This window comes from Molossus molossus, unplaced genomic scaffold (genome assembly GCF_014108415.1).
Source record: "Molossus molossus isolate mMolMol1 unplaced genomic scaffold, mMolMol1.p scaffold_m16_p_1, whole genome shotgun sequence".
NCBI classification, from domain to species: Eukaryota; Metazoa; Chordata; class Mammalia; order Chiroptera; family Molossidae; genus Molossus; species Molossus molossus.
This window is the reverse complement of record NW_023425344.1, coordinates 119839040-119864208: the sequence shown is the minus strand read 5'-3', so window position 1 is coordinate 119864208 and position 25169 is coordinate 119839040. Positions and strand designations below refer to the sequence as shown.

The 25169-nt window shown below is 54.2% G+C and overlaps 1 protein-coding gene across 2 annotated transcripts; it reads right to left on the bottom strand.

Moving 5' to 3' along the window:
* Positions 1-24243, bottom strand: LOXL1 (lysyl oxidase like 1). 2 transcript variants are annotated; one of them, XM_036271907.1, is made up of 7 exons: positions 22774-22985; positions 8682-8790; positions 5874-6011; positions 5217-5373; positions 4552-4647; positions 2327-2442; positions 1-322 (listed from the first exon to the last, which is right to left on the bottom strand). In XM_036271907.1, exons 1-7 carry the CDS (start codon positions 22922-22924, stop codon positions 316-318), a joined length of 774 nt encoding a protein of 257 aa, XP_036127800.1. In that variant the 5' UTR covers positions 22925-22985; the 3' UTR covers positions 1-315. The 2 variants fall into 2 exon arrangements, with proteins under 2 accessions (XP_036127800.1, XP_036127790.1); XM_036271897.1 differs by lacking the exon at positions 1-322 and having other exon boundaries at positions 2323-2442; positions 22774-24243.
* Between the last annotated feature and the right edge of the window lie 926 nt (positions 24244-25169).

The window sequence follows — 25169 nt, the reverse complement described above, 5'->3', positions numbered from 1 at the left end:
TTTATTCAGCCCAGGTCTGGCAATCTCACTCTGTGGTATGGTCAAAATACAAAAAATAAAAACCAACAACCAACAAAATAATGTTGTAGAGAAAACTTAAGTATGAAATTGGGCCTGGCATCCAGAATCCCTGTGGTTTCGGTCCAGGTTTGCTCCCTGAGGCCAGCAGAGAGGGATGCCTGTGTTCCGCTGCCCCTGCCTGTGGGTGGGGGGCTGTACCCCGTGGACCAGGTTTGTCCTGGTGGAAGGCTGCCTGGTAAGCAGAACCTGCTGTGGGACGTGGGGAGGTTGGCCGTCTGTCCACCTTCTTGGAGGTCAGGATCTGAGGAGAGAGAGAGAGGCAGGCTTCTGGGTAGGGCACTCACTGCACTGCTGGCAAAGCACCCCTGCCTCTCCGGCTGAGGGCTCCCTTCCAACGCCACCGCCCACGTGGCAGGGCAGTGACAGGTGTCATTTCCCTCAGCAGTGGGCCTGGGAAGAGGGGCCCCTAAGCCCAGGTGCAAGAAGGAGTTTCATGAACTCCCAGCCAGGGCAGGGCCTCAGCACCGCCCTTTCCCGTTCCCCAGCCCCGGGCTGTTTTTAGGTAGAGCTGCTACTGTTTGGAAATACTTTTTTTCTAACTCAGGACTTTTTTTAAAGCCTCTTTTTCCTCTTCAGAAACAAGATGGAAACCCACAGGTGTCAGTCCCGTGGCCTTTCTGGGAAGGCTCCTTCCAGCTTCCCGTGCGCAGGGCCAGAGGCCTGGCTGCGGTCAGGGCCCATGGGCTCTAACAACCTGGGCCTCTCCACACGCTCAGGCGAGGCTCAGAGGGAAAGGCCTGCAGGCCCAGGGGAGCAGGGAGGGCGAGGGCTGCTTCTCCGTTGGCCCTATTGAGGGGCAGTGCCCACGGTACCCCCTACAAAGGGGGGCTGTTTTAATTCATGTCTCCTTGCAGCAGGCAGATGGGGGTGTGTGTAGGCTCCCTGCCCCCCTGCATGCCCTTTTTTCCTTGTATGCACCCCCCTCCCTCCCTCCTTCCCTTCCTTCTTTCCTCCTTTTTCTTTCATAGAATGGCTTCCCAGAAAACCTCTGCAATTGAGGTAACTCCTCAGTATGAATGTCTGAGATAGGCCCTGAGGAGTGAGAAAGTGCTGGAAATCTAGGCCTGCAAGAGAGCCATGTTGCCAGGGATGGAGCAGAACTCAGTTGTTTCAAACACACTCTGTGACCTGGATAATTCTGATCTAATTCTGCTTATGAGGAACTTAATTTCTGCACATAGTGTGACTGTGTGTGTGGGGGGGGGGGTGGTGTGTCTCTGAACAGTTAGCCTAGTGGTAGCAGCAGCCAAAGGGGAAAGAGCCTTCTCTAAAGAGCAATCACCCCGCTGGCACACTGAGCCCCAACCCTGCTCACACACTAAGCCCTCATCCTGGTTCCAGGTTTCACCTCTCCTACCTGTCAAGCACTAAAAAGCATACACTTTTGGGTAAATAGGCCTCTCTGGGCCTTGGAATCTCTCCCATTCATCCCCCAGCTGATGGACGACAGCTCTAGGATTGCTCTCTCTTTCTCTTTTTTTAATGGACGAGTGGAAGAGAGCGGCTTTGACTTGATCAGACATTTAAAATTCACATTGGAGTGGGGTGGGTTTCTTTGTGAACTTGTAAGCAGGGATCCCTTTTGCAACGTACTTCATGTGGGGAATCGAGCGAGGCCGAAGACAGCCAGCCTCGGGCAGCAACAGCTGAGGACCTTGCTCGAGAGCCAAGGGCCAAAGGCCTGGCCCAGAGTTGATCAACTTGACAGTGGGGCTCAGGATTGATGACAGTGCATTCCAACCAGAATCACTCCTCATCTGGCACTGTTTAAGTTCAATCTACTTGATAAGGACTCTAATGATCACTGAGTGCTACTGTGAAAGGTTCTTGAGCACTCAGACATAAGGCCTTCAAATTTTTCTCACAGGCCTGTAAAAAATGCCTATTTTATATATCTCAGTTGAGAAAAGTAGCTCAGAGAGGTGAGGTTTAATGTCACAGAGCCAGGAAGTCACAGAAGTAGGACTGCAGAGTCTATGCACACCCACCCAACAACGCTGCCTCCCACTGAGAAATCTTAGGGAGTCGCACCCCAGATCAACACTGCAGCCTGAGTCCCACCACGGGTCTCAGCTTGGGGCTGGCACGGACACAGCTCCTCCTGCTCAGCCTGTGGGCTGGGCCCCACCACAGCTGTGCTGGGTCATTGAGGTGACCCCTAGTGCAGGAATCGTGTGTTCTGTGCGGCCAGTCTGCTCCCCAGGTAGGAAAGGGCTGGGGCAGGGAGGAGCTGATGAGCACTTACTGGACAATTTTGCAGTTTGTTGTAGAAACGTAGCGACCTGTATAGTGGATGTTGCATCTCACCACATTGTTGGTGAAGTCAGACTCCAAAACAATGTACTTAGGGTTCACATGTACCTGAAGGGAGAACAGAGAAAAGGGATCTGATCAGGGGGCTGTGCTTCATTTGGTCACCAGGGAAGGTGGTAGAGAGGTAGACAGACAGACAGACACAGAGGAGATAAAGAGAAGAAGACAGGGAGGTGGAGAAAGGCCACAGAGACCAGGAGACACAGAGACAGAGATACACTGATGGAGAGGCATGGGGAGCTGCAGAGAGACAGCGGACAGAAGAGACAGTCACAGTCAAAGAACACAGCAGATCACCCTTATTGGAAGATGGGAAGCTTCCTCAGAGTGCAAGCCCAGGCCAGGTGGGCCCTGTAGCGTGGGGCATTTGGGGTCAAAGAGGTTGAGTCACTGCCATGGGGAACACAGCAGCGAGTGAGGGGCCAAGCAGGAATCCTGTGCCTGGTCTCCCGAGCCCGAGGCTCACACCCTTTCACCACACATGCCCATCCATGTGGCCCCGTGAAGGCCTTTCTGACACCAGGTGGCATCCCCTGCCCTGGCGCAAGGTGCCCGACTCACACTGACAGGACGGCCCAAGCATAACCTGCACTTTTTGTCTAAAGAAGAGCTGTCCAGACACAGAAGTCTTTCAAGTGTCCGAGTGTTGAGGGGGGTGGGGTTCACTGGGATAGACCACAGCCAGCAAATACAGCAGAGCAGTAAGAGCAGACGGGGGACGTTACTTTAAATTTGAGTACATTCTTGGATAAAAAAGCAGTGGTACGTATACACAATGGAGTACTATGCAGTGGTAAGAAAGAAAGATCTCTTATCCTTTGAGACGACATGGAGGGACCTGGAAAGTTTTATCCTAAGTGAAACAAGCCAAGCAGAAAAAGACAAATACCACATGATCTCACTTATATATGGAATATAATGAACATAACGGTCTGAGGAATAGGGTAGTCCCAGAAACATGGAAGTAGGGCACAGACTGACAACCCTCAGAAGAGGGGATGGGGGGGGTGGTGGGGGTGGGAAGAGATAAACCACAGAACTTATATGCATGTATGCATAACCAATGGACATGGACATTAAAGCCGGGGATGGGGCGGGGGAGGGGGGGGATGGGGAGGAGGGTGCCAAGGGCGTAAAAAAGGAGAAACATTTGTAACAAAAATAAAATAAAAATAATAATAATAAGATAAAATAATAAAAAAATAAAAAATAAAAAAATAAATTCGAGTACATTCTTTAAGGGCGGGCACCACGCACTGCTTATGTGGGTTGAACCCTCAGTGACCAGAATTCAGAGGGGCCTTTGCACATGTTTGGTGAATGGATGAAGAAACGATGAACAGAATGCCCTTGACAACCCGGGCCCTTGGGTGAGGTGAAGAGAGGCCCATGGAGCCCGCTAGCTGGTGCTCAGGACAGGTTGCTGTGTCTGAATGCGCTGCCCCAGCACCATCTTTCCACAGGTTAACGTGGCCTCCCAAGCCCATCTCCACTGCTCCTCCTTCTCCAAACTTCAGTGTGGGGCATTGGGTCCGGGGGACCTGACACAGTGATCTCTGCCCTCACCCACAGCTGTGTGGAAGAGGCTGCGATCTGCTTCCCCAGGTGAGGCCTTGATGACTCGCCCGCACAGCCTGCGCAGGGATATGCCACAATGGGCAGTGTGCCCTTAACGTGCTTTTCTACTTGCCCCCCGCCAAGGGCAGGGGCACTGGAGCAAGTGGGCATTGGTGGGGTTTAGGCTGGTAGGGACTCTTGCTCACAGGAGCCCCTGGTTTTGCAGGGGTCACGCTGAGGAGCTGAAGGCCTCTGTCAGAGGGCGGTGTCCTCTCCCAATGGCCTTCCCTGCCCACAGACAGGGGGATGAACCACATGGGTCTCCAAGTCGCCTATCACTCAGGGAAGACAGAGTCATCAGGTCTTCTGACACCACCACACCTGGCCCAGGGTCCTTGGTGCCTTTACGGAAAGAGACGGTATCTGCCGAGACTAAGGCCTTCAGATGGGGAGTGCAGACCTCAGCCAGAGGCCCCGAGAGGCTGCCGCTGCTCAGCTGCTGGGGAGAGGGAACCATGCCCAGAGCTGAAGAGTGTCTGAGAGGTGGGGACACCAGTGTGAGCATCAGGATGGAGGGGTGCCCCAGACCAGGAGGCCCACCTTGAGGATATAGTTCCCGGGCCGCACATCAGTTATGTCGATCCACTGGCAGTCAATGTCCGCGCTGTAAGTGTCATAGCAGCCTGGACTCAGGCCCTGAGGACAGTAACAGGAGTAGAGGGTGGGGCACTGCATGCTCCTCAAAGCCCCTCATGCCCACCCCAGCAGCCGGGGCCCTTCTTCCTCCGTGCTGTGCCCCGACCCTGGTCTAGGGCAGCTCCTCAGAGTGGATCTGTCCCTTCCTAAACCCATAGGGCAGATGACCCAGAGAGATGATAGATAATCACCAGATTAGAGGGATCAAAAGAAGGGGCATGCCTGGGAGAAATGGATGGAGGATAAATGGCCACTCTATGATGTTTGGACAAACGGACAGAAAGATAGATCTGGGTAGACAAATAGGCAAATGAAACATCATGCCATCAGACTCTGTTAGAATGTTCCTTTCTTTCCATGAGCAGACACCCTGGGAATGTTGTAGGAAGGGGTCTGGCTGGGGGGGTCCCCAAGGAGCCCTGTAGTGGCCTGAGGACTGGCAAGAAGACCTCCATTCTGGACGAGCTGAGTGGCGAGGGCCTTGGTGCTGGCCCTCGGGCTCGGCCCAGCTGCACTGCCCCTGCAGCTCCCAGGGCGGGGCTGCACCTGCGGGCGGCCGCTCACCCGACCTGTGTATGTGAGGTGCATGCGTAGCGCTTGAGGTTGCCGAAGTCACAGGTGCTGTCCTCCAGGCAGAAGCTGGCCTTGTGGCCCTCAGCTACCTTCATGCCGGTGGCTGCATCCAACAGGTCGTAGTGGCTGAACTCGTCCATGCTGTGGTAATGCCTGGAGGTGCAGGACGGGGGACAGAGAAGGCAGTCTAGTCACCCTGGGCTTCCCATCCCATCCCCCTGCTGAGAGGAGCCCAGGGGACCCTGCTGTGACACAGCCTCCTGACCAGCCTGGGCTCCAGGGTTCTCCTGTGTCCCACAGGGTAGCATCTCTCCTGTCCCCAACTAACCAGGTCACTCAATGAGAGCACCCCTTCTGGACTCTTCACCTCCTTTTAGGCAGCTACCTGCATTGGCCTCCCTTGGGCACTGTCCTTATTCTAGACATTTCCATCCCTTAAAGATGGATTCTTTCATGTCCCCTCTTCCGGCCCAGCTTCTGCTAAGGCTCCTTTGAGAAACTCTTGCCCCAGTGATGGACCCTGGACAGAAAACAACTCACAGGACACTCCCACCAGAACCCCCCCCCCCCCCAGGAGTGCAATGGGGGAGGGGAGCTGGAGCACAAGTCCTCCGGCCCAGAGGAGGGTGGGAGAGGCCACTGGCCCCGCTTACTGGTGGCAGCTGTGCCACTCCCAGGTGTGCCTCGGCCGATTTGGAAGGAAGTCCGCCGTGCCCTGGTTCTTCACCCGCTGGGGGAAGCGCAGCAGCACCCGCACGTCATAGTCGGTGGCCTCTGGGGCATAGGCTGTGCTGCAGGGACAGGTGGGAAGACTGGAGTGGGAATGGGAACCAAGACACCGAAACCCAGAATGGGCCAATATGTCCCTGAAGACCCTGACATCTGACCCCCTGCACTTCAGTGAAGGCCCAGGCCTCTCCCCCTTTCTCCATGAGGCTGGCAACATCCAGTCCGACATTGACCCTGAGGGTCCCTGGTGACTGCAGGAGACTCTCAGCTGAGGGAAGCCCCTGGGGTGGGGTCATATCAAAATCTTTAAAGAGTTTTTTTTTAAAAAAATGAGCCTATTGGGAGAGTCTGTGGGGTCTTCCCTGCTGCAGACAGGGCCCTATACTGTTGACTAAAGTGTGCCATGTCTTGGATGTGGGCCTAAGAAACAGGCCTCTTCACTTTCCTGGCTGTCTTCCACTGCTCAACCACCCTGGGTGCCAGCTTCAAACACTCTTCTCCAATAGACTTAATTCTTTTGCCGATCTATACTTTTGCCCATGCTGTTTCCTTGACCCAGAACTCATTCAGCCTCCTAGGCCAACTCAGCTTCCCTCCCTAAGGAAGTCTGCTCTGATCGCCCCACTTAAAGAAATCCTGACTGCTTGTAAGCTCTAACAGTGATACCACACACTCCCCAAGCTAGGTCCGTGTCACTAGGTCACCTCTACCTGATGCGTGGCTTCAGGGCCAGTGACCTGCCCTTTTCTGTTCCGGACGTCTGGGTCTGGTGTAGACTGCCTGCTCCCAATCCACTTACCGACTCCTAATTCCCAGCTGTGATGGGCTGTCCTGGCTGCCATCAGGGGCACTCCCCTGGCACTCAGTAAGGTCTGGGTCCTAAGGCCAGAGTCAAAAGGTGGCCATTTGCGGGAGTCAGCCCTCTGAGAGGATGTCTGGACAACAGGCACGGCAGGCTCCTCTCTGCCAGGACATAAGGCCCATGGCCTTGTCTGGGGGAGGCTTGGAATCCATCTGTGTCTGGGTTGGAGTAAACACCCTCCTTACTCTTGTTGAGTTCAACGCTGCCCTTCTGTTCTGCTCAGCACACTGTGAGAAGCCATCAAGGGTCTAGGCCCTGCCTGGCCATAGACTCGTGGTGAGACTTGGAACAAGTCCCTTCCCTTGTCTGGTCCTGCTGGCCATCTGTGCTCTGGCACCAGCCTGCAGCCCACACTTTGATGATCTCTGAGGTCCATGTGCTGCGGGCTTCAGTTTTGCCAGGTTTTCTAGGTCTGTACTCCGCCCAGCCTCCTTGGATGCCCCAGCCCTTGCCGGCCTCTCCCTCTGACCTCGCTCAGCTCCACCCCGCAGACCGCTCGCGCTGGCTCCTTCCACTCCCAGTTGCTTGGTTATGTCCTTAGGGCATGTCCCTCTGGCTGGACCAGGACCTCCCCCCAGGACAGTGCCTGGCTGCCTCCTCCCCAGCCTATCCAGGAGCTCAGGTCTGGATACGTGGGACGCTCCATGAAGATGGAGTGATAGTTGGGTTTTGACTCAAACTCCTCAAAACCCAGCCTTAAAGGATTGCCACGGAAGCTGCGAGTCCCTCACTGCTGGAGGAATCACAGCAGAAGTGTTATCACTGTGCTCTCCTTCCATGGACAACTGAGATGAGACAAGACCTGAATGGGCAGGCCGAATGAGTGGTACTCATGCTGTGGGCCCAGGACTGTTGCCAGTCTGTAATGAGATAAAGAACTTGTGCCAGCATGTAAATCAACTGCATCCCTAATCACACTGGTTGGTTCAGCTGACACTTCTTTTCTTGAAGCCAGACTTTCCTGACGAAGGGAGCAGTGAGCGGAGCCCCTTATCTTGTCGCAGAGAGAACAGTTGTGGTCAGTGGACTAAACGTTCCATAAGTGAGAAAATGTTTAGATTCCAAACGGCTTTCCAGATACTAAAAAATTAAGTAAATAAAGAGTTCAAATGTCCAAAAAAGGCAAGTAATTGAGAAAACTAGGTGCTTCCGGCATAGAGAAATGTCAACAAAAGAAGTAGGTCAGTGTCACCTTTAACTAGTTTGTTAGCCCAGGGAGATGTGCCCGAAGCATACGTGTTTGAACAGAATATTCACTGTTAATAAAGTTAGAAGCCAGCTCTGCGGGAGGCAGAACTGCCCAGGAATAATAGGCTGTGCTCATCTTTGGGGTCTTTTCCCTCTCTGGTGCCACACATAGCTGAGACCTCTTTGTCACCTATGCCCACTGTCCCTGTTGTGACCCAGGCAGACAGCCTGGGCCAGCCACAGTCACACCTGTCCTCTGTGGAGATGGCCCGGCACTCTGTCTGAGGTCTCCCTGAGGACTTTTCCCATCTTTACAGGAGCACTGGAAAGCTGGCCGTCTACCAAGAACCTACCAAGCCACTAGGAGAGGAAAGGTTTTAGTTCCCACCATTGCACCTCAGTGTCCTGACCTGCACACCACACACCTCCAGGGTTGATGTGAAGATTAAAAGCCACAGTAAAAGTAAGCTTCTTTGTGTAGTGACAAAGGTTGGATAACACCTTGTTCCCTTCCCTTCCAACTCCCTTGGGGCAGGCAAGGCTCACAGAATGATGAGGACCAGGTCCTGAGAGACTCACACACTTGGCCAGGACCATGTGACTTGCAGTCAGCATGCAAGTGGGTTCTAGGTGATTCCTAGGGACTGTCCCAATGCTCCAAGCTTCATCCTCAGCTCCTTACCTGGCCAGGCACTTCTCCTCCGCTGCACAGCGCAGAGAGTACAGGTGGGCTCTCTGGACATAGGTGGACGCTTGCACATAGTTGGGGTCTGGGACCAAATCAGGGAGACCTGGGAGTGGGCAGTGGGAGAAAGGGAGGAGGGAGGAAGAGCGTGACATTGAGGAGAGTCAGGCTGGCATAGTTAATGCCCAGAGACCTCTCCAGCACCAAACACCCTTTGCCATTCTCCTTCCTCTACACAGGCTGTCATCTCCTCCAGGGAGCCTCCCACCTGCGTGCGGTGTGGGATGTGAACCCTTCTCCCTAGGTTCAGGTGTGGGGTCAGGGAGCAGCAGCTCAGCTCTGGAACTCTGCTGTGGGAGTGCTGAGACCTCCGGGCAGAGCTGGGACATGAGTAAGAGCTGGCAGACAGGGCAGAATGTAGAGAGCCAGAGAAGAGGGAAGGATACTCTTGGTAGGGGGAATAGCAAGGACAAGGGCCTGGAGGCCAGACTGAATGGATCCGTAACTTCCTGACAGAGACACTTTCCCCCATGTCCGTATTGCCCAGGCCTCTGCATCAGCCTCCAGACACCCTCTGCTCCTCTTGTCCAGCATTTTTCATAAACCACCAAGTTAGCTCTGGCCTTCTTGGCACCAAGTGGGTCCCAGCAGGCATGTGGGAAGAGCCAGGTAAATGTTGGCTGGCAGAAGTGGGGGTGGGCAAGAAGGGATGGGCCAGTACGAAAACATGTCCCCAGAGCAGACTGCTGACTAGGCAGGATCCTCAGCCTGGGCACCCAGCCCTATTCCTTTCTTCCTGTCATCTACTCCCAGACAGGACCACACCCTTCCCTGTCTGCAGCCTCTGGCCTCCAACCTGAGGGCACCTCAGAGCCCAGGGGAAGAATGGAGTCTGCCCCAGCCCCTGTGATCACGTGCTCCCAGGATATGCTAGAGCCAGCCAGGGTCTGTCCATCCTACCTTACTTCCTCCTCACCCTCCCCAAACATAAATTATTCCCATTGAGCCTTTCAGGAAATAGCAGAAATCAAACTCAGGTGTCCAGACCACATCTATATAAAATAAAAAACAATGATCTTGATGCTGGGAGAGTGGGAGTGGTGTGGCATGGGGTGCGGTAGGGTGGGAAGTGGGTAGGGGGATTCCAGAGCCCTGGGCTCCTGCTGGGCCACTGACTTAAAGGTGAGTGAGCCTGGGACCTCCTTATGCCCTCCCCTCTCAGGCTTCAGGGATTCTTGCAGATAAAGATGAAATGAAGCTATAAGTTCCTCCTAGCTTCTTTCAAGCCCTCTGCTCTTGGGGGTCAAGCAATGAAGGGGGACTTGTCATGTGGACAGGCTTCCAGCTCCCACTTCTTGCTGCCAAAACCCTCTTGTCGCCTTTTAGGTCCAGAAGATGAGGCAGAGGAGGGGGACTCTGGCTTCTAAGCCTTTCACAGAGGTGTCTGCCTGCATACCATCCCTCACGCACGTTCTGTGGGCTCCCAGACTGTACCCTTGCTCACCCTGGGGCCCAAGCCTCATGCAGGGACCAGGTCCAGGCAGCCAGTGTGACCTCACCTACTTGGAATGAAGAGAAAGCTTGGAGCACAAGGGTGGGTGAGGATGAGGTGGCTCCTGGCTGATGGGGGCCTATTACTCAAGCCCCCAGGAATGCCCACAGTCATTTTCCAAGGCATCCTCAGGCCCTCAAAGCAAGGGGCCATCTTGGTGTCCAGCTGGTCTTCACCCACTGTTCCTATAAATCTCTGGAGGAGAGGTGAGGAATACAGGAATCATCCCCTGTCCTTCAGCAACACGTGGGGGTGGGTCAGTTGGGCTTGAAGCCTGAGACCTAGCATTTGGCCCCAGAGCTGCTTCCCCCACCCCAGACCCGGTTTCAACAAACACTGCACAGATAGCCCCACAAAGCTTCCTGGCCTGACCTTCCTCTCCAGGCCAGTCCATGAGTTAGCTGTGTGTCCAGGGAAGTTAGATGAGCTTGTTGAGTAAGAGGCCAGGGTATTCAGGGCCAGCAAGGGTTAGTGACATTTCGGACCTCTGACTAATCCCTGACCTGGGTCCTATACTGAGCCCTAATCCTAGCCACACGCTGAGGTCTGATACCTATGAACAACTTGGAACCTCATACCCATTGCTGTTTGTCCCCAGATTATAGACTAAAGCGTGGTACTTAAACCTTGAAAGGAGTTGTTTTGACATCATAAACCCTTTTTGATTATAACTGAGTATGGTCAATTTTTAAAAATAACCTCCAGAGCCATGATGGGGGTTGGTGGCTGTGTTGGGGGTAATGGGGGGATGGGGGGTGGGACTGGTGGTGGGGGTGTGAGGGTGGTGGTGGGGGGGTAGGGGTGGTGGTGGGGATGTGGGGGTGGGGGTAGATTGGTGGTGGTGTGGGGGTAGTGATGCAGGGTGTGTGGGGGTGTGGTAGGATTGGTGGTGGGGGTGTGTGGGGGTAGTGATGGGGGTGTGTGGGGTGGTGGTGCTGGGGGTGTGGGAGTGGTGGTGGGGTTAAGTTTGGTGGTGGGGGGATTGGTGATGGTGGTGGGGTGGTAGGGTGGGGTGGTGGGGTGGGGGGATTGGTGGCGGTGGTGGGTGGGGGTGTGGGAGTGGGGGTAAGATTGGTGGGGGTAGGATTGATGGTGGGGATGGTGGTGGGGGTGGGATTGGTGGTGGGGTAGGAGTAAAATTGGTGGTGGGAGAGGGATTGGGGGTGGGATTGCTGGTGGGGGTGGGGGTGGTGGTGATGGGGGTGATGTACTACAGGTGGGTAGACACCTCTGAGCTGCTGGTTACAGTCTGAGCCCTGACCCTGGCTACAGATGATCTTTAAGAGATTGTTGAGAAATCTCAGGTTCTGGTGGGTGCCTGCTGCTTCCATTGGCAGGGAAGACCCACCCTCACCTTGTACCCCCCAATCCTGGTTTCAGGGGTTGATGGACTGCCTGTCCGAGGCCCTCTGTCAGATGTAAGCTTCTTTAATGATTAGCAGGATAGTTACGCCTCAGTATCCACAGAGGATTGGTTCTAGGACCACCCCCCAAGATACCAAACTCTGCTCATGCTCAAGTCCCTTAGTCAGCCCTCCGCATCTGCATCTGCCGGTTCCCCAACCCCCCAGTCCCAGATACGGAGGGCCACTCCGCTTCCTGTGCAGTCATCCAAGTCATCCACAAGCATGCTCCTCACCCTGTCCCCACACGACTCCAGAGCAGACGGCAGTGCTGGAAGGAACTGAAGCTCAGAAAAGGCAATGAATTTACCACAGTCACAGGGAGCTGGGGCAGCTCCAGGAGCAGATCCCAGGTCCTGAACCCTTCTCAGAACTTCTCTTGTCATTCTTTTTTATAAAAATGAACACTTTTGAAATTTAATCTACACACAGTCAAATGAACAGAGTTTTAGGTGTACAGTCTGACAAGTTTTGACAAATGTATTTGCCATGTAACTATTACCATAATCAAGCTATGCCTTGTTTCCATCATCCAGCAAAGTTCCCTCCTGCCCTTTCCCAGTAAATCCCCCTCCCCATCCCTCCGGCCCCAACCAAGTTGATCTGCTTTTTCATTACTTTAGTTATGCCTTTTCTAAAACTTACATGGAATCAGCGGCATTTATCTTATCTTCTGTTTGTTCCATCACAGGGGTCTGTGGCTCCCCTGACCGGCTCCCTGGCCCTGCTTGTCCTGTCAATCCTTCATTGTCCAGGGGAAAGCTGCCTTTAGGCCAGGTATCCCCCAAACACACCCCTCAGGACCCCCTGCTGAGTTCTCCAGAAACAGCAGGCTCTCCCTCTGCTGGCCTGTTTCTCAGGAAGGAGAATGCTTCTTTCTCTGCCTGGTCTCCAGAGGGGAGAGGGGAGAGGGGGGAGGGGGAAAGGAAAGGGGGAGGGGGAGGGCAAGGGAAGGGGGAGGGGAGGAGGGGGAGGGGGAGGGGAGAAAGGGAAAGGGGAGGGGGAGGAGGAGGGAGAGGGGGAGGGGGGAGAGGCGGGGCACAGGCAGCCAGGCCTGCAGGCTGGGGCGCTCTGGCAAGGGGGTGGCTTGTGTGATACTGGAAGGGGGATGAGGGAAGGCTTGAGCAGGGCCATGCAGATGTGTAGGTAGGGGTGCTAGTCTGTTGTCTCTGGCTAAGGGGATACAACCAGGCCCTCTAGGCAGGCTGGCCAATGTTGGGAGAAGTCCGGGTACCACCAGAATGTGTACTCAACTCCACCTCATCCCAATAAGTGTGCATTTTGAAGGAAGACCCTGGAGAGGGTGATGCTTAGTCAGAAGGCAGAGAGAACCATTAGTCATGGAGATGTAATTTTGAGGGGGGCTGGGATCTCTTATTCAGAATGTATGGAGTAATCCAGCGCTCAGACAGGGCAGTAGAGACTATATTAAGTTGGTTCCAATAACTTTTCCTGGAAACTCCCATGTTTATAAATGCAGAAAATGGAATTAATCATAATTCTCATTTCAGAGTAAACTAACCATTATCATTGGTCCATACAAGGCCCCTCTCTTGTAATACACAATTTTAACCTTTACCCTCACCCCTGACTCTTAGATATGTCCTTGGAACATTTGTGTCTCTGTAGAAAATCTACCATGCTTATGTATTCTTAAAGTATATACTTGATAATGTCTTATCATCTCATTCTGATTCTTGAGTTTTCAGTCAATGTAAACTTTTAAGATCTAGTTCATTGCTTGTCACTGTTAAATAGGACTCCACAGTGTACATCCCCCGCCCCATGGCCAGTCTAGATGGTCTCCTGGAACAGACTCCCAGGGATGGGGCTAACCACCGAAGGATGGTTTTGCTCAGGCTACCCAGGGAGGCCTTGGTCACCATCAGCATCCAGCCTTCTGCTCCCAGGAGGCAGAAAAGAGCCTGGCTTCTACCCCACTCTATCACAGACTTTCTATGTGACCCTGGGCAGGCCTGCGTCCTCTCCAGGCCTGACTGTCTCCATTTCTTCATATCTAATTGTCCTCTATTCTACTCATGGCCTGGAGCTCTGGGCTGGCCCCCTCTGGGCACTCTTCCATGCTGAACACAGGGTCATGCACTTAGGGATTCAGGCTGCTTAAAGCTTCAGCCAGGGTGGGGAACATTGTGTCAAAGGCAGCAAAGGCCCCTGGGATGGCCAACGCCAGGCTGCTTGGCTAGGGAGGGGCTGGGTGTAACTGAATGGGGTCCCAAGGCCATTCCACAACAGCTGCTGGTCTGGAAAGCACTTCAGTCTAGGAGTGCCAGTAAGACCCTCCAGGGCAGTGAAAACAGAGCCAAGGACAAGGACCAACTTTTGCAGTCTGGCTCTGTCTCTGAAGCCTCCTCTGTGGGGGACGCAAGGCCCTTTCACAACGTGCTCAAGACCAGCCTGTGCCAATCCTCCGTTGCCCAGGTCCCTTCCTTTTTCATAGGCTCAGTTTCCCCATGTGGACAATGGGGAGATTGGATTAATGGGTCCTTGAGCATAATTTGATAGCTCCATAAACACTTTGAGATTAAAATACTTTTCAGGAGCTATTCAGTCTACTCCCCAGCCTTGAGCAAGAGCCTAAGACCTCTCACAACCTCTACAGAGGATTCTTTAGCAGCCAGGAAATTCTCCCACGTCTGACCTAAATCCTTCCTGCTTCATGAGAGATCCGTTCCTTCCTGCTCAGTGGTTCCTGGAGGCTGCCCAGCACAGAGGGCCTGCGGTTACACTCCTGCTGCTGGCCCACACCTCACCTGTTTGTATGCTGGCTTCCCTTTTCTGCGGGTTCCATAAACCTTGTCTCCTTGGAAATCTTTCCTCCCCAGAACTCCTGCTCACAAGAAGCAGATGAAAGAGACTGGAATGCAAGAAAGCCCTAATCTCCTGAGCCCCGGCTGGAGGATAAACAATGTCCAGCAGGAAGGGCAGTGGGCTGTGAAATGTGTGCCGCGCGATGTTCTGGCTCGTGCAGGCAGGCTCCAGAGGAGCCCCTAGGCGGGAGAGCAGTGTTCACAGAGCACAGCCTTGAGTTCAGATGAGCCGAGAGGGTCTCCAGGGTGGGAGCTGGCAGCTCTGTGCCCTATGAAATTATCATCTAATAATCAGAACATTAAACTGTCAGCACCAGCCTGGCAGTGTCACATCAGGCCAGGTGGCTGCAGGGTCCACTGTGCCCCACCACGAAGGGGCAATTGCAGCCCAGGCAAAGGAGCTGTGATAGCCATAAAGTCAGGCCCAGAATTTTCAATGGTTCTCCATTGCCTTCAGAATGCAGCCCAAACTTCCCAGGGTGGCAGCTAAGGCCTCTGTAGTCTGGCCTTACTTAACCTGACCTCCCAGATCTCCTAACTCTGAGGACCAGTAGACAGCTCCGCATACCTGACCTTTTCTGCCCTGGCCTCTGACACCACGGTGCCCTTGTGCTAAAATTCTCTATTACACACACACACACACACACACACACACACACACACACACACGGGCTAGCTCTGCCCTCACAGTCTTTAGGCCAAAGCCTACCTTGTAAGTCTTGACCACTCCTCTGCCACCACCCTGTGCCCCCTTCCAGCACACATCTGCTGCCCCACCCAGCTGGGAGACACAGTCCAGTAGCAGTGACAACTGAACTCCTCTGTATGGCAGGCCAGCTCAGAGAAGGGGATCTGTGAGTGTTTGTCCAAATGAGCTAACTCCCCAGGAAGCAGACAGGGCTGAGCTGGGAGGAGGCTAACCTTAGGGAGGTCAGTTACCTACCCTCTGGCCAAGCCTTCAGCTTCCTCCTAACACTCCTCACGGCCCCCCCCCCCCCCCCGCCCCCACACACACACCTTTGCAGGCTCTGCTCTGTGCCGCTGGCCCCACCTCCAGAAGTCTTCCTGGATACTTCAGTTTCCCGAGTTCCCTTTCTGCCTCTGGGATTCTTCACAGTGACCTGAACTTTTTATCTTTCTTACAAAAAAACCCACTCGGCCCATAGCCTTCCCATCTCAGCTTCTAACAACTTCATTCTTCCAGCTGCACAGGCCCCAAACCTTCATGTTATTCTTGCTCCTCTCTTTCTCTTACACTCTGCTTCTTGTCCATCAGGAAATCCCATCAGCTCTACCTCCAAAATACATCCCAAAGCTGATTTCCTGCCATGTCCATTGCTGCCACCCTGCCCAACTGCCACCATCTCTTCCTGGATTTCTGTACCAGCCTCCTCTCAGCCTCCTGCATATCTTCCCACTGTCCATTCCCAGCACAGCAGTCAGGGCCTCAGTTCCAATGTCACTGCTCAGCTCAAACCCTGCAGTAGCTCCATGATGCATGAAGAATAAAAACTGAAGTTCTAACAATGGCCTACAAAACTCTCCATGGTCTGGGCCTGTTACTTCTCTGGCCTGTTTCCTATTATGCCACCTTCCCATTCCACGCTGCTCTAACCACAATGGCACACACCTGAAAACTCCAGGGAACTCCTTTGCATTAGCTGTTTCCTCTATCTGTAGTGCTCTTCCCATAGACAGCTGCAAAGCTCACTTGTCCCTCCATAGCTCTGCTCAAATGTCACCTTCATGGGGCCTACTCTGACCACCTTTACAACCTGACCCCCACCACTCTCTAGACCTCCCTTACATATCCATATTTTTCCACAGTATTTAACCACCTTCTATTATTTTTATATGTATTATGTTTGTGCATGAAAATATAAGATCCATAAGGGCAAAAGTTTTGTCTCTTTTCTCTAATGAATACCCACCTCTAGATCATTGCCCAGAACATACAAAATAAGGCGCTAATAATATTATTAAATGGCTGAATGTCTTCATGAAATGATCAGCCAGACGAAGGCACCTGGGGTGGCTGGGGTTCTGCTCTGCCTGTAGCCCAGCTTTGGGTCCAGGTCTCAGTGCACAGCAGGTCTGGGAACTAAAGAGACAGGCAAGATGGAGGCAGCCTTGGGCCGCTGCATGCTGTGTGCCTGGTTTCTAGCTGCTGGGCTGAGACTGCAGTGAGGACAGAGATGGGTGTAGGCACCCCTAAATTCCCTGTGTTCAGCTCAGGGCCTGGCACCTGTACACTCTTGGCGAGCATGTGCACAAACACCTGCACCCCACAAAGGGGCTGGGGGCATCTGCCTATATGAGCGCAGGTGCCATTGTCAAGCAAAGGCTGGGATTGACTCCAAATGTCCTTTCTTTTGAAAAAGGACATGGTACCTGTGGCTTATGAGCAGGAAGGGTGGGTTGTCTCCTGAGGCTTTGACGGCACAGGCTTCTCAAGCCACGCCTTTCCCACAGGAGTCCTTTCTGCTCTGACGTTCTGACACCAGTGTCACCCATTTCCAGGTGACACTGAAATGAATGCCTGGTTTTTGAGTGCCATCAGCAAGGGGGAGATGAACCCTGGCCCAACCCTGGCCCTGTAATCCTGAATCCAGAAAACAAGGTCTTCTGGGTCCAGCTGCCTGTGGTGAGGAGGCCTAGGTCAGGGCAGAGAAGGGGACAGACCCAGCCTCCCCTCCAGCCTCCCTCCAGAGCCCTGCGGACAGCTGCTCAGCAGGAATGCCTGCACGGCCTGGAAGCAGGGAATTAGAAGCAGGTGTGGGCTGCCTGGGCCGACCACCCATCTCCAGTCTCCCCCTTCTTCCTTTCCTGCCATTCTAACCACTGCCTTGAAGAGTTCTCTATGTGTTCTTGGCTTGGACAGGAGTGGGGTGGACTCAGGCTGGGGCTGTTGAGGAGGGGTGCCCCTTCAGAGCTGAGAGGACATTGAGGTAGGGTTAGGAGAGAGGGAGGAGTGGGGATAAAAGGCCAGAACTCCCAGGTAGTATGGCAGCAGCCTGGTGCCTCTAGGTCCTTTTGATTCTCCACCCTGCTTGGCCACCACCCCAAAAAGGTTCTGTGGCACCTGTGGATTCAAGGAAAAATCCAAATGTTGGTTTTCCAGGGGTTTAGACCTGAGAGAAACAATGAACACGAAGACATACCCTCATCTGAGGGGCAGTTCAGTGGGGTAGAGAGTCAGTCTGGGTCCAAGCTTGGCCACTGATGAACTCTGAGACCATGAATGAGTTATTGAGCTTCACTAGCCTCAGTTTCTGGTCTTTAAATGGGGGGGGGGGGGATGATAATACTATCTATCTCACAAGGTTTGCTGGGGGAATTAAATGAGAAAATAAAAATAAAATACTTGACATAGTGTCTGGTGCATGGTCAGTGTTCAATAAATATCAGCTGCTATTATTATTATTATAATTTAAAATAGGAGCTGTCTCTTCTTGTAAGGATTGTCCAGTTTGAGACCAGGGGAGAGATGATGTGACCCCTCAATTGGATGAGAAGAGAGGAGACAGGAAGTCTGCCTGAGACAAGGCTGCCAGGACACAACTTGTTTGTTCCCACATTTGACTGCCAAACAGGGAATCAGAAGGAGGACCCAGTCCCTGTATCCACAGCTCATCTGACCCTTTATGACAGCTTCCTTAGCCCGAGACTCCATTTCTTTCTGAAGAAGCACTGAGAAAACTTCAGGGAAGGAGGGAGAGGTGCTAAGCTATGATTTTAGCTCCACTAGTCACCAGTTTTGGGACCTTGGGCAAGTCAAACTCTGAGAGCCTCAGTTTCCTCATTTGCAAAACATGGATAATAATGATACCTTGGATTGTTATGCCGATTAAGTGACTCTAATTGTAAAGCTCCCAGAACAGGGTTAGGCACTGAGGAAGCGTAGAGAAGTGTTAAATAAAGGTCTGGAGTCTGGACTGAGGATGACAAGACTCTAACACCACACTGCTGAGGGACTCGTCACCTCCAAAGCGTGTGCACTCCCCGTCCCATCTCATCCTGTCACAACCACTGCCTGGACAAAGCTGACAATCAAATATCTTTGAATGACAAATAAATGAATGAATAAGTGAATTGTGCAGTGTAAGCAAGAATACACAAAAATTTTAAAAATAATAATGTATGATATTAAGAACTCAGGAAGTCATATAAACTCAAATCCTGGTTTCACTACTAAGAGGCCAAGTGACAATCAGTAAATGAGCCTGTCACGTTATCTATGAAATGGGATGAATGACAGTACCTGGCTCATTATTGCTGCAGGAATTAAGAGGGGTGATGTGTGAAGTGCTCAGTAGATGCTAGTCTAAATGTCTCCCTCCCCTGCTGCAGCTGGGGAAACTGAGGCCCAAAAAGAGGAAGTTGGTAGAGGAGGCCCAGGCTCTCACACTGCCTGCCTGGTTTGCAGGTGGGTGTGGGTCCTCCTGGGTCATCTCCAAGCAGCGCAGAGATGACAGGCTCAGTCTGAACTCTGGCTCGGCTGCATCTAGCTGCGAGACCTCCCTAAATCTGTTTTCTCATCTGCACCAGAGGACCTCAATCTCCACCTCTCTGGGAGGCCACAAGGGTGAATGAAATCAAACATTTAAACCACTAAGTTCAGCACGTATTCTTCAGCAAATGGCCAAGTTGTTGCCATCATCTCTGCCTTGGGACTTTAGCTCTGGATGCTTGCTGGGGGGGAATTGCTTCTGTCCTTCCCTGCATCTACTCCAAGTCTTAGGAGATAGGTACGTGACCTGGAGGGGCAGGGAGCCAGAGCTACTCTCAGGGACTAAGGGACCATGTTTGGACTCTTGGGTGTGGGGCAATGGATGGTGAGGTGAGTATCCCAGAAACACCCAGGGAGATGAACCCTCAGGCCTAGCTGCAGCAGAGTCTCCATGGGGCTGCAGAGGCTTGCAAGAGGGGGGAGGAGGAGGAGGGGAGAGGAAGGAAACACCTCAAGATTCTGGAGCCACAGACCAAGGCATTGGATTTTGTCCCAAAGGCTTTGGGAGCCATAGCACCTTCCTGAGCAGAAGAGGAATATGATCAGCAACACAAGGGTTCATCTTCCCCACGTGTAGCATGGACTGGCCAAAGAGAGGTAGGGATCAGGGGATCAGAGAAGAGGCAACCACAGCTCTTTCCTAACCTCTGATGGGCTGTGTGAGGATAGGGCTGGAGGACCTATGCCAAGTTGGTGAAGCCATGAGAGATGTCCTGGGAGGACGGCCTGGGCAGCCTGCTCTATGTTGCTTTCATAGGGTTGCCAGAGATGATGAATGAGGCCAGGGGTGTGAGGGGGAGGCCCTAGCAGAAGAGCTGTGGTCTTCTGGGGTCAGCACTAAGACCACCAGCTCAGAGAAGCTGAGACTGTGAGGAGGCAGGAGTGGGGGCCAGGAGGCCAGGAAAGGGGGGCCTGGCCATGGGAGAGGGGACTCATCTGGCCTGGGAAGCAGGTGGCTACCCTCCAGGCCTCTGCACAGATTTGTTGAGAGCCAAGAAAAGTATGTTACCCTCTCTGAGACTCTGTTTCCTAGTCTTCTCTCCAGTTATATGTTTCAGAGTCCGATTCCCTTGGGCAACCCTGCCCAGGGTGAGAGGGAAATGGTTGAGGTGCCCCAGGAAGAAACTGGGTTCTGGATAGGCAGTTGGAAACCACCCAGACATGGAGGGACGAGGGTGGTGCACACATGTGTTTAGTGCTGTGAGGATACATCCACGCCCACACACTCAGGCTGCCAGAGCCCAGCCTCAGACCCCTGGGTGTGTGGCCAGGAGGAATGAGGTCAGCTTTGGAGAATCTGCCCTGGACTCCCACACCAAGCCTGGGGGTCTGAGCTAAAGAACAAGACTTGGCCTTCCCTGAACCTGGATTTTCCATGGTCCTGGCCTAGGAGGGTAAGGAGGAGGAATCAATGATGGGAGAGAAGGTAGTGCTCCCTTTCTGAGCCCCAAACTAGCCTGCACTCTCCACAGTCCCACCCCATACACTATTCCCTTCATGACCAGGGGAGGGTGCTGATGGCTATCCCTTGCAGCAATGCTTGGGCACCTCCTACTCTGGGAAGTCCTCCCTGGGTCCCCAGCCCCTGATTTCGGAGACTCCTTCCCTGATCTCCCCTAGCCCATCCCCCAATGCCTGCCCAATCACAGCACTGAGATGCCTTCTTTCCTGTGCTTCCCAGGGCAGGGCCTACATTTTGTGCATACCAGCACACTCTGCCTGGCCTCTAGCATAGTACCTAAAGGGGAGAAATGTCTTTAATCCAAATGAGCTAAGGAGCTCAAGGGCAATGGCCAGAGGCCCCGCCAGGTAGCAAGCGCCTCCACTCCAGACATGGCCTTCCCCTGACAGATCCCCTTCTGAACCTTAATAACTGACAGGCCAAACAGAGGCCCTAGAATACCCACTGGCTTGGAGCACATGTGTCCAGTCCCAAACCTGGTTCTGCCAGCAGTGCTACGGAATTTAGGGTCTTGGTTTTCTCCTCTGCCCAAAGGTGAGGTGTTTTTTGGCTGAGCTCCACTCTATGGTCTTGCATTCTAAGAAAAGCCACCACAAAAACTTAGCACCTTATAGGCAAAATGTCCTCTCCTCCGAGGAACTTTAGGAGCAGCTCATGCTCAGGTGCTGCAAGTCCCAGTGAGGACCACAAGGATGCACCCTTCATCACATCACAGAGGGCCCTCCATTTCAGTGCCATCTCAGCTCCTGCAGATTCTCAAACTGGGAGCCAGCACCCAACTTGAGTGCTATGCCTTGGATGTGAGGGAGTGATGCTACCAGTGGGGACACTTCCCTCCCCTAGTCTTGGGTTCCAGCAGCCCCTAGGGAGACAGGAGCACGGCTCCCACCCCAACCCCTGACTCAGCAGCAACCTCCCACCCAGGGTCAGTATGGCTGAAGACAATGCAGCAGTATCTATGCTGACAGAGGCAGCAGAGCAAAGGCTGGGGGTGCAGTACCTGAGCCTCTGGGCCCCAAGGCCTCAGCCTGGTGGGCTGGCACACCAACTTCGGTGTGGAGCAGAGAATCAGGGCACTGATTGCAGCTTGAAAGAGGTATGGCAGGAATGGACCACATATGCACTGGGGACTGAATGGAAAACTTTGACCAAAGCAGATTTTGAACTTGCAAAAACAGAAGCAGGAAGTAGAATTCTAGGACAGCACAGGATGGGTCAATAGCCGGCCAGCATTGGCCAAACCACTAGAGGGCCTTTGGCACAGGAACCCACCTGCTAATAGCATGTGAGGAGTTGCCTATCTGAAGAAGGAAGGCTGCCCCGCAGATTGCTTGGCCTTTCCAGGTCTTATCTTCACCCCTCCACCCCAGAAAAGCCAGAGGGAGGCCCATCCACAGAGGCCTCCTATGGCTCTTCCTCAGGGCCAGGACTAGTATGAGCTGGCTGAGTGAAGTGAGTGAGGCACTGACCTGGAGTATTAAAAAATTTTAGAGGACACAGAAAAACTCAGTGACCAAGATAAGTGATATTTGATGTAATATTTGAAGAAATCAAAATCAATGCAAAAAAAATCTGTGATGAACTATCAAAATTTCAAATAAAGACAGCATCAGTATTGTTGATTTTTCAGTTTGCCTTCGGCTCCAATATGGCTTGGCATGGCACAATTACTGGTTCTATTTAAAACTGGGATATTTTGTTCACCATGGAATTTTTTGCATTATTTTAATCTAAAAATGCATTAAATGATTACTTATCTCAATTACTGAGTTTTTAGGGGCCACTTCATTTTTGCCTCTCTCCTCTCTAGTGTCCCTGATGGAACTCTTGTCAAAATAGTCTGGATTCCTGCCTGGGGCCAAGCTCACAGCCCAGTGACTGTGAACTTGCCACACCTCCAGAGGCATCCCTTAAGTCTTTTCTGACCCTCTTGTTCTCTGCTTTACTCTGTGAGGCTGACATAGGGGCATCTCTATGTCCTGGTTGGAATGAGGAAGAGGCAGGGAGAAGGGCTCCTTCCTTTGTCCCCAAATGACCCAAGCCAGGTCTGGGAGGTGCCTCCTCCCAAAGCCTGACCAGTCCCTCCACTCTCTGTCCCTCAAGCCAGGGTCAGAGCCAGGCCTGCCTGGCCAAATGCTGGCACTGATGATGTATGGACGCGGAAACTGGGAGGTGGGATGCATTGAGGCTGTTGATTGGGGGTCAGGGGGTCTTTACTTAGCAGCTCAGGGAGGGCCTTTGGTAAAGGACCTAGGAGGGTCTAGGCGCACCCGAGCGGTTCACCAGGGACCGGGAGGACAAAGCACGGGGAGTGGGAATGGGGACCGTACTCACCGCGGCCGTTCTGGGTGGGCCGGTACACGCTGCCCACGCTCAGGCGGCCCTGCTGTGAGCCGCCGCGGTCGGCTGCTGGCGGGGGCGCGTCCGAGCTGCGCACGGGCAGGTAGGGCGGCTCCAGCACGCGGAACGGGGGCTGCGGCTCCATGGCCCTTGGCGGGACGTAGGCCTCGGGAGGAACGTTGGCATACGGTGGGTACCAGCCGAGGTGAGGGTCGCCACCGTAGGCGCCGCCGGTGGCCTGCGCGCCTGCGTCGGGGCCGGGGTCGGGCTGGGCCTGCTCGGAGCCCGCGGCGCCCTCGTGGTACAGGCTGTGCGAGTAGCGGCGGTCTAGGCCGTCCGCGGGCGGCGGCGGCGGCGCGTAGGGCCTCTCCGGGGCCGGGTAGAAGCCCTGCGGAGTGTACTCGGGCTGCTCTTCGCCGCCGCCGCCGCCGTACTCCTCATAGCGCGCCCGGGGCTGGAAGGGGTAGACGACCCCCGCCGAGGCCACGGCCGCCGCGCCGCCGCCCGCGCCGCCGCGGTAGTACACGTAGCCCTGGTCGTAGGTCCGCGCCACCGGGTCGTACGTCTCATACTGGCTGACGAAGGGCGCCTGCGGGTAGGGGAACTGCTGCTGGAAGGAGGGCGGCTGGCGGTACGTGGTGGCGAAGGCCGAGGCAGAGACCGAGGAGGCGGAGCCCCCGTTGTGGGAGACCGAGGTGCGAGCCCGGGCCATGCCCATGCTGTCCCCGACGGCCACCTCGCGCCAGTTGTCCGGCACCTGGCCGAAGCCGAACGGGTGCCGCGCTTGGCCGCGCACAGTGTCCGAGCCCACGCGCCCGGGCAGGGGCAGGGACGGGGCCTGCCGCCGCCGGGGGCCTCCTTGGCTGCGCCGCTGCGGGGTCTGGGGGGCGCCGGCCAACAGCACCCGGGAGCTACTCTCCGCGCGCTGAGCTCCGGCGGGAACGTACTCGGAGCCCGAGTTGAGCAGGCTGTACACCTGCCCGTTGTTCTCCCACTGGATCAGCTGCCGCCAGCGCCCTGGGTCCGAGCCCTGCCCTGGCTGGGCCTGTTGCCCGTGCACCAGGACGCAGAGGTAGGCGCCCCACACCAGGGCCCCCACCTGCCAGCCAGCTGGGGCCAGAGCCATTGTGGCCCCTCTGCAGAGGCCTTGTGGACCGAGAGGCTCTCAGGAGTGGCCCCCTGTGCGTGCTTCTCTTCCCACGGCCTCGAGGACAGGATGGCTCCTTGCCTGCCTCAGCTCTAGCTTTGTCCATCCTGGCCTTGGTCCCAGCGGGACGGCTCCTCCGATGACAGCATTTCGAGGCCAAGGGGTCAGGGCAGGGCAGGGGCGGTGCCCAGGGCTGCACGAGGCTCTCTGCAGGGCACCGGGCAGGATCGCCTGGGGGCCTTACATGGGCAGCCCTGCACTAGCTGGCCTTGGGGCTGGCGCTTTCCCACTCTGAATGAATAAGCAACAGGCTGGGAGTGTTAGGAGGTTTTGGACAGTCTGGTCTGCCTGCTGGGGTCTCCTCCGCAGGGCCCTATGGCCCGCCGGGTTTTAGCTATGTGGTCTGTCCCACAGCTGCTGTGCTCCCTCAGTCCCTGGAGCTCCCAGCCAAGCCACAGACCTGCCTCTGAGGAAGGGAATGAAGCCTGGAGTAGGAGGGGGCCTCTGGGGACTCAGGCCTAGCAAGTGGGGCCCAGGCAGGCAGAACAGGGCTGGAGGGTCAGCAGCACTCTGGCCATTTCTCTCTGCTTTGGACCCAGACTCCCTGGCCTCCTCATTACTTACTGTTTCTTGTGTGGTCTTGAATGAGCCCCTGATTCTGTCCACTCCAGCCTCTCATCAGGATCCCTGGGCTCCCACTCCCCAAAGCCCGTGCTAAGAGCCACTCTCCTTTTTGGTAGGCCTTCTTGAGGAGATGCTGAACCTAAGCTGAACCACCTTCTAATTCTGGACCCCATGTACACCTCAGTTTCTTGGGCTTGAATACAAAGGGGCTGGAGCTTCAGCCTTTTCTCTCTTGGCATACCTCTGGGCCTTACCCTCCTGGTCTATAGAATGGGTATACACCCCTGTTCTGAATAGAACTTGTGAAATCGTAAGAGAGATCAACTTCCTACACATTATGTGTGGTTTTTGTTCTGTATCTCTTGAATTGACATAGCCTGGAAATGTCCTGAGTGGATAAAATGAAACCCAGGGCTGTCTGCCATGGGATGGGGGTCATTTGGGTCATTGTGTGCTATAACACAGAACAGCAGAATGCGGGATTCAGGAGAATGGGCCTAGTCCCATTTGAACACTTTGGTGTCCAAGAAATCACATTCTGAATGCTTCCTCCCCCTGGACTGCCTTCTCCCTTTTGACCTTGCTCTTGGGAACTGGGGAGCAGAAATGCCCCCTCTGG